Source organism: Pyrus communis, chromosome 13, assembly GCF_041283825.1.
Source record: "Pyrus communis isolate YQ-2024b chromosome 13, ASM4128382v1, whole genome shotgun sequence".
Classification (NCBI taxonomy): domain Eukaryota; kingdom Viridiplantae; phylum Streptophyta; class Magnoliopsida; order Rosales; family Rosaceae; genus Pyrus; species Pyrus communis.
Window position 1 is genome coordinate 16,279,943 of NC_142577.1, and position 11,474 is coordinate 16,291,416.

The following is an 11,474-nucleotide window of genomic DNA, read 5'->3' on the forward strand; positions in this document are numbered from 1 at the left end:
TCTTTGAAGCCTTCTTACCTTGAGGCCTAATTGGATAACGAGTCAACCCCGACGCTTGTTCAGGGGGGTGCGTTTCAGGCACTTCTTCTACGTCATCTTCATGAACATGCAAGGCATGATTGGGTGTAGAGTGTAGAGGGGTGATGTTCATGAAAACTTCTGGACCGACAGACACAACTCTTAATTTAGGACAATCTTTGACAATTCCAACATTCCCACCTGTTGAATGATTTGTTTTTGTTTTTGGTTTTGGCATTATACCAAGCTTGTGCTTGAAGTGTCTAAACAATGCTGGAGAAGAAATAATTATAATCAAAGTAGGTAACGTAAATTTGGGTATGGTACAAACAAATAAATATATATTGTTACTTGATCCACATTTCTCGCAACTGCATCTCATTACCTGTAATCGAATCATAAGTAACTTCAACCCAGCTAGTACACAATGTAACATCTTCAATAAACGTCCAATTCGCACATGCATCATTAGTCATTTTGTTGGAAAAAAAATTGGATTGAAACTTTGAGAGAAAGATAGGAATGTGGTTGAAACTAGTTGACAAAATATGAAATTGTGGTGTAAGATAGAAGATAATGAGAAGGTATATATAGAAAAGTAAAATCAATTTTTTTTTTTTTAATTTTTCAAAATCTTTTTCGGATTTTTATTAATTTTTTACATTTTTTTTTATTCACATAATTAATCTTTGCTATTGGATTAAAAAAAATGAATTCCAACACTCTAGATTGTGCCTCGTGGCACAACAGTAAGATTTCAGAATTTTAAACTGTTTTTTATTTTTTAAATTTATAAAGGCGAATAACATGGACCGTTGATCTCAGATCCAACATCTGAAATTGAATAAGCTTTTTTTAAAAAAAAATTTACCGTCGGAAATCCAACTGTCCATAAAATGTTGCCATTGAAATCCAACAGACATGGGGAAGCCACATGGCCTCCTCAACGGTAACATCTCAAAAAAGCGCCGCAGACCCCAACTCTGAATTTGTGTTGGCCGACACGCATTTGAAGTGCAAGCGCCTGACGCAAAAAAGAGACAACACGTGGCTGACGTCAGCCTTGCATCATACCCACTCTGGGGTCTTGAGCCAGCGATTCCCCACCAGCCTCTCGCTTGGGCCCCCTTTCATCCACACGCCATTGTGGGTTGGAACATGCAACTCGGCCCATTGGGTGTCCATCGGGCTATTGCCGACGGTGGAAGTGCTCTAATTATTGCAAGGGCAGGTGCCCTAAACTTGCACCAGCAAACAACTGTAGATCCCCACATGATGAGACATGAGCCAACCGACTCTTTCTTGGTCAATTTGTACCGTTAGATTTCCAATGGTCCATTAATTTGGACCATTGGCTTTCCAACGAGAAAAAAATTGTCCCTTTGTGGTCAACTGCCACGTGGCAGAATTCTCGCCTTCCAACGTTATAATTTTGGAAATCAATGGTCAAGATTATTCTAATAGTAAAAATTCCTTAAAAAAATTCCAAAAAACCCCAAATTTTTTTTCTACAAATACCCAAATATATTAAAAACATTCAAAGTTCACACTTGATGAATCTTACAAAGTTCAAGACACTTACAAATTTAAAATTAAACACATAAAAAATCTACGACGATAATGACACGTAGAACTACATGAATGGTCAAGAATCTTAGCAAAAATTTACAATGTTAATGACACGCGAAGGACAAGACAAAGAAGACTTTAAAAAAATTAAAAAACTATATTTGTGAATAGTAATTGCCCCTGCCTTTAGCTCTTTCTTTGTCCAAACTGGTGGACTTGCACAAAGACAATTACTGTTTAGAGTAAAAAATAAAGACAATTTTAGTGCTTTTGCTCTCCAATTGCCATTGCCCTATGCCAACTGGATGAGATGCTCTAACAAGGGTAACGTGTTATGCGTCAACTCTAGGATCCTAAGCCATTGGGAACCTCCAAAGGCTCCAACTAAAGCCCCATGGTTCCGCAGAAAGCAACCGACTTTTCCCTCATCCACTTGCCTGCTGGAGCCATCAACATTCCAAACTTAGAAGATCTAGGGGCATTGGAAAGTTTACTTGGATGGATGTGCTTTTAAAATAGCTACAAACATAGTATTGCTAGCCATTTGTGAGGCTTACCCACTCTTTTATTTTATTAGTGTAGATAATATCATTTGTTAAAAAAAAAAAAAAAAAAAAAAGCTAAAAGCACTTTGAAATCACCAAAAACACATCTGACCATTGTTTGGCAGAAAAAAAAAAAAAGAAAATTTAAACGTGCTTTTGCATTCAAAAAGCACTTTCTAAAAGAAGCACTTGATGTGTGCTTATATTCAAGGAGCACTTGTGTTATTATTAAAAATGATTCCAAACGAGCCAAGAATCCAACTGATTTTCTTTATACCACTCGGGAGCATGTCTAGGTGTCGGCGTACGACCCTCATCACAATGCTGAAAATTTGTTCCAACCCTACAGTTTCAGATTCTTAGCTTCAATAACCATCTTGAAATACAAGCATAAAACCAAGATAAACAAAGATCCTGAGAGAACCTCAACCTGGAGGCATGCAATATATTATACATAACACCACACAACGCAGCAGCAGCATCTTACCAAAATAACAAAACGCATTACAACTTTTGCTAACCTATGGTAAGTGCCTCCACAGTGCCGGGCGATCTCTTGAGATGAGAAGTGCCCGAGAACCCAAGTAATCGAAAGAAGGTGCGTACAAGTCATCTGGACCAACAGTTTCTCTGGCTTTATGAGTCCCATCATCACTGGTCAACAATGGAACTCCGTCATCCTTCAACGCATCAAATACAAACAGCCCCAATCCACAAACACCCATGACAAGGTTGGAATTCCCCCAAACTTGCGTAATTGCTGTGTAATGGCTGTGAGCATTTGACTCTGGCAAAGCGTAAGTGCTGTATAGCCTTTGTTGTCGGATTGAGAATTGCTGAACCTGTGAAGAGGACTGTTTTTTCCATCCCAATCTTGCACTAGGGCAGCCAAGGAAGACAGAATCTCCACGGGAGAAAACTGATTGCACATTGACACCGAGTTTTGGTATCTTAAGACCTACGCCAGTAGGATGCCGAAAGTCTATAATGTTAATAGAATCTTGGGTACAAAACACTCCATCATTTCCTTCGGCCTCAGAAGAACTTACCCTGCAATTTAAACAATCACTTAAATTCTTAATAAAGATTCTTTTGCAAATGCTTCAAAAATGATCATAAGAAAATTTTTGCTTCAACTTATATATTCTCATGCCAGCCCTAATTTCCTACCTGATATACTATCAACAATATAAGCAAGAAAACAAGATAAAAGAAATTAGTCGCGCATACAAAATTAGCAACACGGTGACATATTCAAGCAGAAAAAAGCCGCCAACATGGTTGTACAAGAAAAAAGTCCATTACATCCTTACTTAAGGTCACAAACGGAATTCTACAGGAATCCTTTTTGGAATGAGTCTTTCTTTAGTGAAATCTGAAAAAACCCCTTTGCAGCTGTTAAGGCAAAGACCACTATAAAGAGAGGACAAGCAACAGCAAAAGGATTACAGAATAGAAAAATGGAATCACACATAAAAACATTAGTATCGCGAGTGACATATTCAAGCAGATAATGGAGAACAAATCCATGATATAATTTGAGAGTAAATTCATCAAACACAAGCAAAACAAGTAAAATATATGAACCAGAAATAGAAAATGAAAAGTAAAAGCCCAAAAGAAAGGTTGACATCTACCTTTGTCGAACGCCACCACCTAGTTCAGCATCAGTGTTATTCACATGAAGAGCAGAAATTTTCCGACCAGAAGAAGAAACAGATAGTAAAGCCTGAGAGTTAAGAGAGTTCACATCCCAAAAGGAAATTGTTTCAGCTTCAGCTACAACAACTTTTCCTCTATTTCTCCACTGCAAGGGACTTGAATTATCCATTGCTATAACAGGCTTCGATACATCCCATTTCATAACTTGTTCGCCATCACGGATGTCATAAATACTCACAACTCTCTGACAACTAGCAGTCGAGACAATGAGAGGTCCACAAGGTTTATACCACCATTGTCTAGGTTCTGGATCCAGAAGATCAGACAAAGCATTTCTTCCATATGAAATGCTGTTAGGTAAGGGACCAAGCACTGTTCTTGAAGGAGCTGAACAGTCCTCAATCCGGAAAGCACGCACATCTTTGGCATAGAAATCCCATGAACAAAACCCTGAATCCATTGTATTTCCAGCAGATGCAGCCACAACGTACTTTCCTGAGCAACCATCAGCACTGGGAGCACGGATTATCCAACAGTCTCTCCACATATTAGGTGAAACTCCACCAGGAGGTTTATACACAACCTTCTCCTGAAAAGACCATAAATCATCAATCAATAATGCGAATTTCACATCCAGCTATTACAATTTTACGTTCTCTAATTGTTCATATTTTCAAACTATAATATAAACATGCACGTTTTTCACCTTGGTTTTTTGAATCTTAATATTTGGTCTAGGATAATTGAAAGAAAATCAAACTATAATTTGCAGTAAAAGTAAAATCACACCAAGAATTCGAACTCAAATCTAGTAAGCCTAATTTATGCTGAATATGGACAAGATTTGAAATTCCTTTGATATTTCAATTATTAAAGGGCAAAGAGTATATCAAAGGATGAATCTGACAACTGATTATAAGCATAACTACGCAATGAAGCTCAAGCAATATAGGAGAAAAGTTAAATACCTCACAGTTTACAATATCATAGAAGGTGCATGAACTGTCATCATGAGCAAGAAGAACCGACTCTCCTTCGGACACAAACCACCCGCCAGTTGAGGTTTTTTGGCCTATTTGGTTCAGCTGGTAAATGCAGGTATCCTCAGTTTCCTCATCCATGATCGTTTCCTGTATATTCTCCTGATCATCCAACTCATCAAGTGTTTCATCAGTTGTGAGAATGAGCTCCAAAGTCGGCTTGCCAGTGACAAATTTTGAAGATTTTTCAACTTCTGCAGCATTGACACCATCCACTTCTTGAACTTCAAAACATTTCAAATCTTCACATCCATCATCCCTTGTTGAAACTTTAGTTTGGTCCAACGAAGCCAAGAACTCTACTGCAATTAGGTTATCATCTATAAGGCTCAATGACTTCTCTTCAACGTTTGCTTCACAACTGGTTTCAACAGCTTGGGAACCATGACTTTGAGAGCTTTGTGATGATCCTTTTAATGCCGTACGGTTTTTAAGCAGCTTGTGATGAGGAAAGAGCCTAGCTTCCAAGTCTTCACTGTTCAACCGTTCTACAAAACTCTTAGCATTACTCACCGGCTCAATATGGCCCTTCTCAACTACTTTGGCATCTCGGTCATTATGCTCAGTACTTTTCGGCAACCCAATCTTACCACTTGAATCATTGACATGTCCCATGGCCTTCTCAATCCCGGAAATCTTTTCCTGAATATCGGAGAGTATCACCTTCGACGTATCTGTAGTATTCATATCCAGAATCTCCTTTGTCTTCTTAATATCCGAGGAAATCCTCTTAACCTTCCCTTCCAAGAAAGCGAGCTTCTCATGAAGCTTACTTGGATATTTGATACCCGAACGACTGCCACTACGCCCTTCTTCACTCAGCCTCTTTTCTTTCAAACCCTCCAAAACCTTTGCATTACTCACAGATTTTTCACCAGACTCCTTCAGTCCCAAAACAGCACCACTCCCAAATTTCACAGCCTTATCATCAACCCTCAACAAATTTCGATCCTTTTTATCAACCCCAATTGGGTTTTTCAATTCGGAGGTAAGTTTACATACTTCACCACCACTTCCCGAAACCCTAACTCCATCCCAATTCTTCTCAGTTCCCACCCCTTTCACTTCTAATTCTCCAGAAGTTGCATTCCTTTTCTCTAAATTTACATCAACTTTACCAATTTCTTTGATATCCCTCAAAACCTTAATCCCATTCGCCCCCACTTCACTCTTCTTCACATCCAAATCCCTAAATCCCTTTCTCTGCTTCCCACTCGCTGATCCCCTAACATTACTCAGAGCCTTCCCTGCACTCGCCACCACTCGATCGCTCTCCCCCACCGAACTCAGACCCGAACCCGGTCTGGCCCGACCCACCGAGACCCTCCGCTCCTTACCCGTATGACAAAGTACCCTTGTAAACTCAGAAGGACTAGAGCTCCTACCTCTCTGCGCCAACGGCATGGACCACCGGGCACGCGTTTCGCCGCCGCGGTCTCTGGTTGCCACAGACACAGACGCCTTGTCAACACGTGAAACGGGCCGGATTGTGGGCTTCTTGGCCGAGGTCCGGAAAGCGGCGGTCCCAGAAAGAGGGTTCTCTTTTCCGACGCTGGAGTACCTCTTGTCGGAAAAGGGTACCGGCGTGAGGGGCTTGGATGGTTTGAGAGTGGCAGCGGCTTTGGACCCTGCGACGGAGCCAGCGCCGCCGCGGTCTTTGAGGCGGGGAGCCGATGAGGCCGACATTGTGTTTGTGAGTAAATAAATAACCGAAGATCTTAAGGTTGGAAGATGAGGTTTTTTAGAGCGACTGGGAAGATGGAATGAATGGAGATTGAAATTAATTTCGACTGGATTTGATTTGTCTGTGCTTCGAATTTGAGCGGGAAAATGAAATTAATTTGAGATTTTCAAATTTTTGGAGGTTTCGGAAGTCTCAAAGTTTCGTTTTTACGGTTTGGGCCTTGAAATTTCTATAGTAATGGACCTTATTTTATAGGCTATATATAGATGGCTCCGTATGCACCCATTCATCTGATCAATGCACCCAAGAGCTCAACTAAAAACTTTAATACAAAACCCACTTAGTATTATTGTCCAGTGATGTTCTTATTCACTTGTAAGTAAAATGTCTTATATTCGATTCTCGTCAAAAGTAAATTTGAATCACATTATTAGTTGCCAATTGTAAGGCTAAGCCTACCTTCCTTCCCCTAGTATAGATAATATCGCTTTTTTTTTTTTCATTATTATTAAAGCAAGAGCCAAACCATGGTTCTCTATCCCCTCTTAAACAACCGATTTTAAAGGCTTTTTAGCCAAAATAGTATCTGAGATTTGCATAACTTCTCACTTTGGTTCTTGAGATTTGAAATCAATAGAAGTGGTCCTTGAGATTGTCCACCATCAATCATTTTGTTCCTTTGTTGAAAAATTATGTTAATTAAAGATCAAAATGACAAAAATACCCTCAATTTAATAAACACTAGGGCAAAATGATTTGACAAAATTTGAGAGTATTTTTGTCATTTTATCCTTATTTAACGGAGACATTTCAAAGAATGACCAAAATGATTGATGGTTGACAAACTCAGGGACCAATTTTATCGATTTTAAATCTCAGGAACCAAGGTGAGGAATTATGCAAATCTTATGGACCATGTTAGCTAAAAAGTCGATTTTAAATAAACCCAACCAAAATAAAGTAAAATGAATTTGGACCGTTAAAATTTGTAATCGTAGGACCCAAATTTGGACATTTACAAACACGCGCGCACTTACACTAACGAACTAGTAACCACCAATGCAATCGCCTTCTTCTTCTTCTGATCAGTGCACCCACACCCATATAGATGGCTCCATATGCACCCATTCATCTGATGAGTGCACCCAAGAGCTTAACTAAAAAGCTTAATACAAATGCCAATTAATACTATTGTCTAGTGGTGTTCCTCTTCACTTGTAAGTGAAATGCCTTATATTCGATTTTCGCCAAAGGTGAATTTGAACCACATTATTAGTTGCCTATTGTAAGGCTACGCCCACATTCATCGTCCCAGTATATATAATATCATTTGTTCAAAAAAAAAAAAAAAAAAGGCAAAAATCCAAACCATGGTTCTCTATCATTTTGGTACAAAGTGAGAAGTCAAATCTCAATGACCAAAATAACAAGTTAAATCTAAAAAATAATTTTAACTAAAAAGTCAATTTTAAATAAATCCAACCAAAATAAAATAAAATGAATTTGAACCGTTAAAATTTGCAATGGTAGGGCTACCGGTAAATACCAATGCAGTCGGGTCCTGACAACCAAATAAAAAAGTCCAATTGTCCCACAACCGACAAACATGTAACTCCCTAAAAAGCCAAGACCTTTGCTTTCTAGCCATGGCCATGGCTTCTCCGAGCTCTCTCCCTCACTCTCTACATTCTTCGCCTTCTACTTCTTCTGCAAACTATGTTCTTCTAAGCAAACCACCCTCCCCAAAACGCCTCCGTTTTGGTTCGGCAAATCCCCGTCACACCAAAAGCTTTGCTCTGAGAGCAGCTGCGGACGAGGTCTCTTTTGTCGAGCCGCCGCCGCCGCCACGTCCGCCGTCTTCCGGAAGTAAACCCGCGCCCAACCCTGAACTCTTAGCGTCTTTGAAGCTCAAGCTATTGGTACGTCGTTGAAATTGCGAATTGCCCATTTCTGAATCAAGCTTAATTTGCTCTCATTTTGCTAAATATAATTAAAGTTGCTTGATTTTGCATTGGGGTTTATTGGGTATTTTCGTACTGATTTAAACTATTTAAAATTTGGATTTTTTGAATGCTGCTATTTTGTTATCAGTTGTTTAATTATACTTTTGGAATTTTAAACTTGGTACAGTTGAGGTTAGGAGTGAATGGGGCAAATTAGATTGTTTTTATATGGAAGGACCTTGCATGCTATCAAAACCTTACAAAATTTGACGTCTTGGACATTTTTCTCGCTGCAAATCAAGTAGTTGGTGGAATCATTAGACTACTGTGTAAATGTAACTGGTATACAAATTCTCTGCAGCATGCTGTTCAACGAAGAATGGGGTTCGTAAAATTTTTAATGCATCTCATGTGAAGTTACTTCTATCACACTAATGTTATGTGCATCGTTGTTTTTTTCGGGCTTGTGGTTTCTGATAATGTCTTCTGGCTTTTATATTTTATGGTGAAATATTGATTTTATGATCAGAGAAAGCCAATAGTCGTGTTTATGTTTAACGTTTGTGAGTTAAATATGCTGGAATGAGGATATGAAGGCTAATGCGACTGGCATAGGGTTCAACAGAAGCTCTTGAATAAGCCTCTTTAAGTCGCCTTAGTTTCTAGGTTCTGTTTTTAAACTCTTCTTATAAAGTTGATTTTGCAAAAAGTTTCTTGATCTACAGATTCATCAGTATTTTCTGTCAGTGTATCTTAATCAAATCACGGCCCTCAGTCTACATCTTTTTCATATCGAATCTACATTGTTAAACTTATGTTTTGATTGTTGTCACTTATGATAGCAATATGCACGTGGGCTTGCGGTAGTCATGGTCTTTATTTATGTGTATTCAACTGTTTATCCTGCTTTATATATAGAAAGTTTTTTCAATGTGTGTTAATATGGTGCAGAGTGCTGTTTCCGGGTTAAATAGAGGCCTTGCAGCATTGCGAGAGGATCTACAAAAGGCAGATGCTGCTGCCAAGGAGATTGAAGCTGCTGGAGGTCCAGTGGATCTCTCAGCTGATCTTGATAAACTGCAGGGGAGATGGAAACTGATATATAGCAGTGCATTTTCTTCTCGTACTCTAGGTGGGAGCCGTCCTGGACCTCCCACTGGAAGGCTACTCCCGATTACTTTAGGCCAGGTACTCATCTACTATATTCCTGGATGCTGGTGACACACTTTCATCCATTTGCATGTTTGCTAACTATGAACACCAATTGAAATATTAATGTCCAGTGACTTTACCTGAGCCTCCTTAGAAACTCACATGCCCCGATGCCCACAAAGTCTTTTACTTTTTTAACCATTGAGTCTGCAAGTCATTCCAGATCTCATTGTTAGCTCGAATTTCAAATTTCTTCCACCATTGCTTTAGGAAGTTGATCATTTGTGCTCTTTATTAGTGTGGATCCTTTTCCATTTCTCTCCTTCCCATATCCTGTTCACAGTGCCAAAACAAGTATGAAAACTTTTTCTTTGGTAAGGAAGAAACAGTGAAGTAAAGAAAGCCAAAACCCATACACAGACCATATGGTATAAATGCACAGAAAATTTCCAGGGGAATCCCTTTGAACGTCTTTCTTTGATAGTTAAATGTCTGTTATAGCTAACCAATTTACGATGCAAAACTTTGGAATAGTTCCTTTGAAACATATTTTGTTCCATCTAAACTTGGGCCTAGGATTTCAAATAGCAGCATCATATGTCTATATATAACCAGACAATACGTGTGCTCGCGCACATATAAACATATGCATGTGTGATCGCACACATGCATAAAAGTTCTGAACAGTTGGAAGGGAGAACGTCTAAGATCTGCTGTGTGAAGACATACTAGACCTATTTGGAACTTAAATTAACTGTGGTACGATGCAAATCAACTCAGATAAACAACCTACCTTGCTAGGCATTCATCGTTAAAGATCTTCTGTCTGACCCTATTGTTGTTTAGTCCTTGTCATGGTCTTACATAATACCAAAATTATTCCATGTATTGAATATTCATTGATAATTTTGCTGCTCTGAATGTAATATATGTTATGCAAATAGGTATTTCAACGGATTGACATCTTCAGCAAAGACTTTGATAACATAGTGGAGCTTGAACTAGGTGTTCCATGGCCCCTGCCTCCCATTGACGCAACTGCCACTTTGGCCCACAAATTTGAGCTCATAGGTATTCCGAATTCTGTTATTTACTGTATTTTGGTTTACGTAGCAACGTACGCATGCCATGGCATAAACCAATGAATAATCTTTCTAATACAGTTTCCACCCATAATGGTAACAGGATCTGCCAGGGTTAAAATTGTATTCGAGAAAACTACTGTAAAGACTACTGGAAACTTATCGCAACTCCCTCCATTAGAGTTACCTCAGTTACCAGAAGGACTAAGACCTCCGTCTAACCGAGGAAGTGGTGAATTTGACGTTACCTACCTTGACGCAGATACCCGCATCACCAGAGGAGATAGAGACGAGTTGAGGGTATTTGTGATTTCATAGTTTCTTGGTAGTTTTTCTTTCTATTTCCAATGTATCTCCATCGGTTTATCCTCGCGTCTTTTTGGTGTCGTCTGATCATACATTATTACTTCCAATTGTTGTATGCATGAACAGATGGATGGAAGTTCTGGTGTTCAACAAGAAACATGAGATGCCCCAATCCCGATATCCCCAAATATCAAGGTAAGCATGTGCTGGCCGACACCCGAGGGTGACGAAGCCATTTAAAACATGCATACGAACAAAATATGTGATTAGAAAGAGATACACTCATGCAGAACCGTGTTCAGAGCATACAACTAATCAAGAATAATGTGAAAGAATCATTATGAAATAAATGGGATTACCAAAAAAGTGGGTCCTACATCGAGAGGCTCGAAGATACCTATGAGGAAGTGCTCTGACGTCATGATTGTATGCCTTGATTCTAACTCCTGAGGAGACGCAAAACCAAAAGGGTG

General features: G+C 39.2%; 2 protein-coding genes across 2 annotated transcripts; one reads left to right on the plus strand and one right to left on the minus strand.

Moving 5' to 3' along the window:
- Positions 1-2,463: 2,463 nt before the first annotated feature.
- LOC137738436 (KIN14B-interacting protein At4g14310-like) lies at positions 2,464-6,740 on the minus strand. The gene is made up of 3 exons (XM_068478071.2): positions 4,763-6,740; positions 3,770-4,383; positions 2,464-3,182 (listed from the first exon to the last, which is right to left on the minus strand). Exons 1-3 carry the CDS (start codon positions 6,518-6,520, stop codon positions 2,654-2,656), a joined length of 2,901 nt encoding a protein of 966 aa, XP_068334172.2. The 5' UTR covers positions 6,521-6,740; the 3' UTR covers positions 2,464-2,653.
- A 1,368-nt stretch (positions 6,741-8,108) lies between these two features.
- On the plus strand, positions 8,109-11,158 carry LOC137738040 (plastid-lipid-associated protein 6, chloroplastic). The gene is made up of 4 exons (XM_068477644.2): positions 8,109-8,437; positions 9,413-9,649; positions 10,558-10,684; positions 10,799-11,158. The coding sequence occupies exons 1-4, from the start codon at positions 8,165-8,167 to the stop codon at positions 11,011-11,013; spliced, it is 852 nt and encodes a 283-aa protein (XP_068333745.2). The 5' UTR covers positions 8,109-8,164; the 3' UTR covers positions 11,014-11,158.
- Positions 11,159-11,474: the final 316 nt, after the last annotated feature.

Excerpts from the sequence above, each read along its gene's own strand:
- LOC137738436 (XM_068478071.2), bottom strand. The coding sequence starts at position 6,520 with ATGTCGGCCTCATCGGCTCCCCGCCTCAAAGACCGCGGCGGCGCTGGC. Across the intron at positions 4,384-4,762 it reads ATGATATTGTAAACTGTGAG|GAGAAGGTTGTGTATAAACC; the intron begins GTATTTAACTTT and ends TGGTCTTTTCAG. Across the intron at positions 3,183-3,769 it reads GGTGGTGGCGTTCGACAAAG|GGTAAGTTCTTCTGAGGCCG; the intron begins GTAGATGTCAAC and ends TTTAAATTGCAG.
- LOC137738040 (XM_068477644.2), top strand. The coding sequence starts at position 8,165 with ATGGCCATGGCTTCTCCGAGCTCTCTCCCTCACTCTCTACATTCTTCG. Across the intron at positions 8,438-9,412 it reads CTTTGAAGCTCAAGCTATTG|AGTGCTGTTTCCGGGTTAAA; the intron begins GTACGTCGTTGA and ends AATATGGTGCAG. Across the intron at positions 10,685-10,798 it reads CCACAAATTTGAGCTCATAG|GATCTGCCAGGGTTAAAATT; the intron begins GTATTCCGAATT and ends TAATGGTAACAG.